General features: G+C 42.3%; 1 protein-coding gene across 1 annotated transcript; it reads left to right on the top strand.

The window, feature by feature from the left end:
* Positions 1–3,976: 3,976 nt before the first annotated feature.
* epcam (epithelial cell adhesion molecule) lies at positions 3,977–6,854 on the top strand. The gene is made up of 9 exons (XM_068568120.1): positions 3,977–4,339; positions 4,816–4,914; positions 5,007–5,268; positions 5,351–5,416; positions 5,536–5,602; positions 5,716–5,814; positions 5,914–6,111; positions 6,322–6,366; positions 6,453–6,854. Exons 1-9 carry the CDS (start codon positions 4,279–4,281, stop codon positions 6,474–6,476), a joined length of 921 nt encoding a protein of 306 aa, XP_068424221.1. The 5' UTR covers positions 3,977–4,278; the 3' UTR covers positions 6,477–6,854.
* Positions 6,855–7,239: the final 385 nt, after the last annotated feature.

The following is a 7,239-nucleotide window of genomic DNA, read 5'->3' on the forward strand; positions in this document are numbered from 1 at the left end:
TTCCTCCACTGTAGTGCACCGCAACCGGCTCCAGGTCGGCTTGGAAAGGCTCGGGCCATCTCCGGTTGCCTGCTTTAGAGCGCCCGTGCCTGGAACTCGCCGCTGCCCGGGGCCATAAATGATGTGTTTGCTCTACTTTTCAATTCTGATTCTGATTCTTCTCTCCCCGCCGGGGAGGGACGCGGTCCCGGGACTGTTGACCGGGGCGCGCTGTCCTTAGTGTCGCGTTGCGTTGCCAGGGAGGGGATCAGCCCACGTAAAAGGCGTCAGGGGGTATATGGTGATGTTGGCAACCCACCCGGCCCCTCTCGAAACATGGATCAAGGAGTCCGCACACGTGAGTCAGTGGGATCTGAAACCCCATTGCGCAATAAAAGTGAGGTGCGGTGCGTGACGCGCACCACGCACCTTGCTCAATGGCCAATACCACCACGCACTGTCCTTAGTGCGCATTAACCGCATTGCGTCGCCAGGGTGGGGATCAGGATACGTGAAGTCCATCAGGGGTCTGGGGCAACGTCGACAACCCACCCAAGCTGTCTTGAAACACGGACCAAGGAGTCGAACACGAGTCAAAGGGTCTCTGAAAACTCTATGGTGCAATGAAAGCTACGGCTGGCGCGCGCACCTTGCTCACGGCGTCTCCTCTTTTTTTTTCTAGTCATGTGGAGCGGCTACGCGGGTCCGTCCCGTCGCCCTGTATGCTCGTGGTGGAGCCGTGTGGCAGAGCGGACTGTATGAACGCCAGTGGGTCTGTGGCAGTAACTCCAGGGACACTTTTTCCTCCCAGTCCGCCTGTGGACTATATGGCACTCATTGAAGGCCTAGGTCTAACTCGCCATCCATGGTTATGGCCATGTTGGCATTGTTGACGTATGTTGTGCGAGATGAGAGCTGTAACTTAACAAAGCGGTTTCACACAAAAGAAATGTTACTATATGACCAACTGCAACATAAAATTGACAAACATCATATGGGTAATTTATGGCACAATTCAAACTGATTAAAATAAATATTTTTACCCTTGCCGTTGTAGGACTGCCTTACATTGTTTTTCCTTAATAAGGCCCCATGGGGGACACCTAAGAGGATGGTGCTTTGCTACTCTATGACAATGTTACCCCATTAAGCAGGCGTAAGGTTTGCATGCTAACATTTGATAACTAGCATAACATATAACAATTTATAATAATAATATTATATATATATATATATATATATATATATATATATATATATATATATATATATATATATATATACACACACACACACACACACACACACACACACACACACACAATAGAATACAAATAACTGCAGTGTGTATTAAGGAAATTAATTTAAGTGAAATGTGCAAAATATAAAATATGTAACACGTTCAAGATGAGCCAGTTCTGCGCATAATCAATCTCCGGTGATCAACTCACAGTGCTTGCCGATTAGATTTGTGTCCGACTTGCTCCCGCCGTGCTCTGACGTCATGCACACGTGGTCAGTGATACTCTTACGAGAACAAGGCGGCTGTCGATTTCAGAGCCAGGTGCTGCAGCAGCTCTCCACCGACTGCCTGGCCCAGTGCATGATGGGAAACACCTGGCTGTCGCCACATCAGAGAACTGATTGGCTCTTAGATCTGACAGCAAACCCCATGTGTTATACTTAACGCTTGATTGTTGACTATAAGTCTCAGGTTTAATCTATAAACATATTTTGTGTGGTTTATAATACAAAATCATATTTTCATAAAATATCAAAACCAGTAGTAAATTTCACAGGCAGACATAAAAACAATAAAGGATGCAGCTACACACACATTTCTACATGAATATATGGAAAACGCACGGGCAAACGAGCAAACGTGACCTGTAAACTACAAGTAGACTACAGATTGAGCTAACCGGAAGTATTTTATTCTGTAACTTCCTGTTAATACTTTGAAGGCAGCTGAAAAATGTCCGACTTGATCACAGTTTTTTGTCAACGCCTGCCGCAGCGGCCGCCTGTTCTCGTCACGAATTCACGTCACGTAACGAATATTTATCTTTCAGCTGAAAAAGTAACAAAATCAAGTATACTTTATTCAAAGATGTCAGTCTGTGCATTAAATCCACACAAACTGCCAAAACACAGGGATTGTGTTGTTGTTGTTAAACCACAGGTGTCACTTGTTCAGGTTAGTGAAGGCTGCATTCCAGTGAGGGAGCATACACATTACCAGGTCTCTGGTAGTAATCATTAACATTATTAATTTTACCTCTGTTTGACGAGTAATCTGCCACAAAAAAAAAGTCTATAGGGACTTAAGTATATGTATTGTGAGCTGGTCTTTTGCTGTGTAATTTGCATATTGCAATGTTTTCAGAATGGGAAGAAGAAAAGAAACACCTGTTATTCTGGGTGTGCATTATTCAGCTGGCACCTTAGCCACAGCAATCAGTATATAAATGGGGGTGAATAGGAAATGATGTCATGTAATGTTAAATAACTTTGAGTGGTCAGAAAAACACTACAAGTATAGATCCATTTACCATTTACATCAAACAACTTATGAGGAAGAGTATGCTACACCCTTGATCAGTGGCACTTGTGAAAATGACTCACACACTTTTGTCAGCAGTAAGGGTTTCGTAATACAACCGGTTTGGCAAAGTTGCCTTGAGAGCACGGTGGATCATTTGTCATATGATGCACCATGATTTCACAAAAAAATGTTTTATCTGAATCATGTCTGGTCTTCAAATATGAGGTGAAATATTATTTAAAGTTTATGAACTTTATGAAAATTTTCATTTGATTTTGCATTTCCTCAGCAGCCATTTTTCAACAGCAGAATCCTTTTTAGGGAAACCTCTCATTTCCATGAAAAAGCTCCAACAGTCTGTTCCTCTCAGTCCCAGTTCTGGTTCCTCTGTACCTCTTACCCATCGAGCGAACCCAGTAATAAAAGACCCATTGGCCTTTCATTTGTCCAGGAAATCAATTGGATGCTATTGACTCCTTTTTGCTGTACAACCCACTTGAGTCTTGATTTATATATATATATATATATATATATATATATATATATATATATATATATATATATATATATATATATATATATATATTGGGAGAGTTTTGAGAGTATCTTTTAAGTGCTGAGTCTTTATGGGCCTTGACTTAGCTGTGTGATCTGACAGAGCGTCACTCACTACACTTGGGAAATGTTTTTCCCCCCATCGCCTCGGGTTTCTCTCGAATAGTTCATGATGTCACCATGTCAAACAGTGTTTAAACAAGATGCATATTTTTTATGCATATTGCTAAAACACTGCACATTTTGCGCAGATATCAGGACGATATCGGGACTAAATGTTTGAAATGCACTTCAACATTTGGTGAATATGATTTTTAAATAGTGAAGGGAACGCCGACTACAACGTGATGAGAATACAAAGTAATATTATAATAATATAACATGACATAATGGGGATATATGAGTATCATCATAAGAGTGTAGTGTAAAACTGTATGGTTTAAACTGTCTATCTGCATAATAACACTACAATGAAACAATGAAGAGCTTTACATGTTAAAAAAAAGTACAAAGGCCACTGCAATACACTCTATCCAGACATAAGACAGTTTATTATTATAATTTGTCTGTAAATAATGTTAACCACGAAAGTATGTACAAAACATTCAGTTCTATTTCATTTAATTTATTCGCCAAAAGCATTACAGAAAGTTGTGTTTTTTGCTTGTTAGTTTATTGGCAAGCTGAAAGAATAAAATATGTCAACAGAGAGAGAGAGAGAGAGAGAGACAGAGAGAGACAGAGAGAGAGAGAGAGAGAGAGAGAGAGAGAGAGAGAGAGAGAGAGAGAGAGAGAGAGAGAGAGAGACCAAATATGGTCACACAGGAAAAAAGGTGCGCTTGCCTCCACACCTCGTCAATCGACGATGCAAAGTGGAGTGACGTCAATAGACTACTTGTCTTATAAACAGCTCGTCAGGCAGTTGGACAACAACCATCGAATAGGGATATAGTCGCTTCACTTTGGTTGCACGCGTACTCCACATTAAATCGCTACCTGTGTGTTTGCGCAAGCGCGCTCGTCGAGTTTCTCTCCCTCAAACAGGTTCAACCACCGGGACACACCTGCAAGGAAGAAAAAAGGGAACCTTGTTTCCCCCGAACGCCATTCTTTACTCTTCTCTTTGACCTCTGTGGACGACGGAGGGATAGAACGCGATTTGTTTTACGTAGAAGTCGTTTTTTTAAATTGATTTCATCATGAAAATATGGATTGCTCTCGTTGTTGTTGCATTCGCGGCGAAAGTCGCGGCCGATACCTGTAAGTAGTTTGATTTAATTAACTCTTTTTTTTTTTAAACTTCTTTTTTTTTTAAAGAGTCTTGCAACGCAGTTTGAGCAAACGCGTCGCCTAAATGGCGCTTTGTGCCATTTCAAGTGAGCTTTTAGGCAGTTTGGTTGTCGAGTGGGGGGTTGGGAGGATCTGTTCCGCTCTCCGGGGACTTGTCTTGTTTGGAGGAACCAACGCCCAGGTGTAAACCTGCTAGTCTACCTGCCCTCTGTTCATGGGCCTGTATAACCGCCAATGCAATACGTCTGTTGAGTTATGTTGCATTTTGTGAAACGCAATCTCACTACGAAGGTGTTCAAAGTTGAGGCATTAGACATTTAAATGCCGATTGACATTTAACTTGACATGCACTCCTTCTCGTAATAAAAATACATGCCAGTGGTTGCTTACATAATTCAAACTTGACAGTATAAATTGTTTCATTGTGTGTGTGTGTGTGTTTTAAGGTGCATGTGAAACCTTGAAGTGGGCCACCTGTGAAGCTCCATGCGACTGTACCGTTATGGTCGGCAAAAACATGAAACAAAAGCTAGACTGCAAAGCATGTAAGTAAACCCCTGTATGTTATCAAGTCTGTGCACGTTTTTCTGTCACCTGCTCACAATTCCCCCCCCCCCCCCCTCCCTCCTCTCTTCAGTGATCCCCAAGTGCTTCTTGATGAAGGCCGAGATGCACCTAATTAAAACGGGCAAGGACTCGCGCTCAATAGGTGGGAAGCAAACAGAGACAGCCTTTGTGGACAACGATGGCATCTATGACCCGGAGTGCGAGAACGACGGCAAGTTCAAGGCCAAGCAGTGCAACAATACAGAGGAGTGCTGGTGCGTCAACAGTGCTGGCGTCCGTCGCACCGACAAGGAAGACAAGAACATCAAGTGCGAGAAGCTGGTGGAGACCAAGTAAGTGTTTTCGTCCTAACCGGTGCGGATGAGTAGTGTCAGTATTCCAGTACTAATGTTAAGCCTCCCCTGCCACACACAGCTGGGTTCGTCTGCAGCTGACACACAAACCAGTGACAACTCCAGTGAATGCTAAAAATCTGAAGGCGTGAGTACATTTAACAGTCCCCATTTCAAATTAATTAAAAATAAAATCGCAATGTTGACATGAGGTTTAATATTCACAGTTGAAATTCCTTTAAACATTTCTTGTTTTCCCTAACTCAGTGCCTTTTCCGATGCCATGAACAAACGTTACGGTAACTTTAACAAAGACTTGGTGAAGGATATCAAGGTGCGTATCCACTTTTTTTTGAGAAGCAAAAAAACTACATGAATTTATGTATTTATTAGAACGACATTACAAAAGTACCTGACTAACAATAAGTCCAATCTGTGGTGCTGCAGTACGACGCAGATGCCCGCATGATCGTGGTGGATGTGAAGAAGCCAAAGGGAGACCGCCAGAGTGACCTGACCCAGATGGCTTACTATATGGAGAAAGATGTAATTTTTTTTTTTCTTTAGTTTTCTAAATTCTGTGTGGGTGTATCGCTTGAAGGGAGGCCCTGTAGACTGACCATTGTTGTTTTTGCTCCCCTGCAGGTGAAAGTGCTACCCCTGTTTAAGAACCCGCTCAAGTTTGCGCCCACTGTGGACGGCCAGAATCTAGAGATGGAGAACATCCTGGTGTACTATGTGGATGAGGAGCCACCAACTTTCACCATGAAGCACCTGTCAGGCGGCATCATTGGCGTCATCGTGGTGGTGGTGTTGGCCGTGGTTGCAGGTCTGCTAGTCCTGGTAAGCATTTTTTTTTTTTTCACCATGAAGCACCTGTCAGGCGGCATCATTGCCGTCATCGTGGTGGTGGTGTTGGCCGTGGTTGCAGGTCTGCTGGTCCTGGTAAGCATTTTTTTTTTTTTAATCTCAATAACTGTCTTTATTCGGCCTCAAACCACATTTTGGAATCTCATGTGTCATAATGTTTTTTCAATTTGTTTTTTGTTACAGTTCTTTGCCAAAAGGCGACAGAATCAGAGCTACAACAAAGCCCAGGTGAATTTCTTGTGACTCTGTATAACAAACTCTTTTTTTTTCCACCGTAGAATGTGTTTCTAACAACCTGTTTTATCTTCATTCAGCAAAGGGAATTGGATCCAATGTAAAGTTGTCGCTGCAGTGGGACTCTACGAAGAGTCGGCTTCTACGTCACATTCTTGGAACATTATTTTTTGTAGTGGGAGTGGGTTTTTTGGTAGTGTGGTTTTTATTTTTTACCAATTTACTTGAGAAATACAGATTGTAACAATCAACTTGCTTTTTTCATGTTGTCAAAGCTAGTAACGCCATTTTATTTATAAATCGTGTAGTCTTAATGCATCGTCCATCTATATGCCATAATAAACTGTGCTTTTTAATGCGTACCTGGCTTATGCCACATTTTAATGTCAAAGTGCGTTGAGTGGCCAAAAATCTGTGTTGTAGATTGTACAGTTTCCTTCCTACTGTGTTTGAATATTTTTAATAAAACCTTTTTAAAGACACTTTGATGTGGCACAAGTTTCTTTTCCTTGTGTAAGGCTTTGCCTGGTCACAGTGACAAGGTACAGTGTGGGGGAAGGGGAACAATGGGTGCTTTCCCCTCTTAATGATCAAATGGTTCCACTGATACTTAATGTCGCTGCAAACACATGGTATGTACAAGTGGTAACAGTACATGGCTGTGTCCCTCTCACCCCTCTGACCTCCCTTTTGTCTCTCACACACAAGATGGCTGCTTTGTTTGTAAATGAGCCTGTTTGCTTGGCGCAGTTTTCCTGCGCCAAGCAATAGGTGTGGCAGCTCTGTTTTGCATGAGTCCTGGTATTTTTCTTTTGACTCAAAACACTTATTGATATCTCCAATCACCTGCATGACTCTAGAGGAAGA

The sequence above is a fragment of the Clinocottus analis genome, unplaced genomic scaffold, assembly GCF_023055335.1.
Source record: "Clinocottus analis isolate CAN_PGR_092001 unplaced genomic scaffold, fCliAna1.0.p SCAF_8, whole genome shotgun sequence".
NCBI classification, from domain to species: domain Eukaryota; kingdom Metazoa; phylum Chordata; class Actinopteri; order Perciformes; family Cottidae; genus Clinocottus; species Clinocottus analis.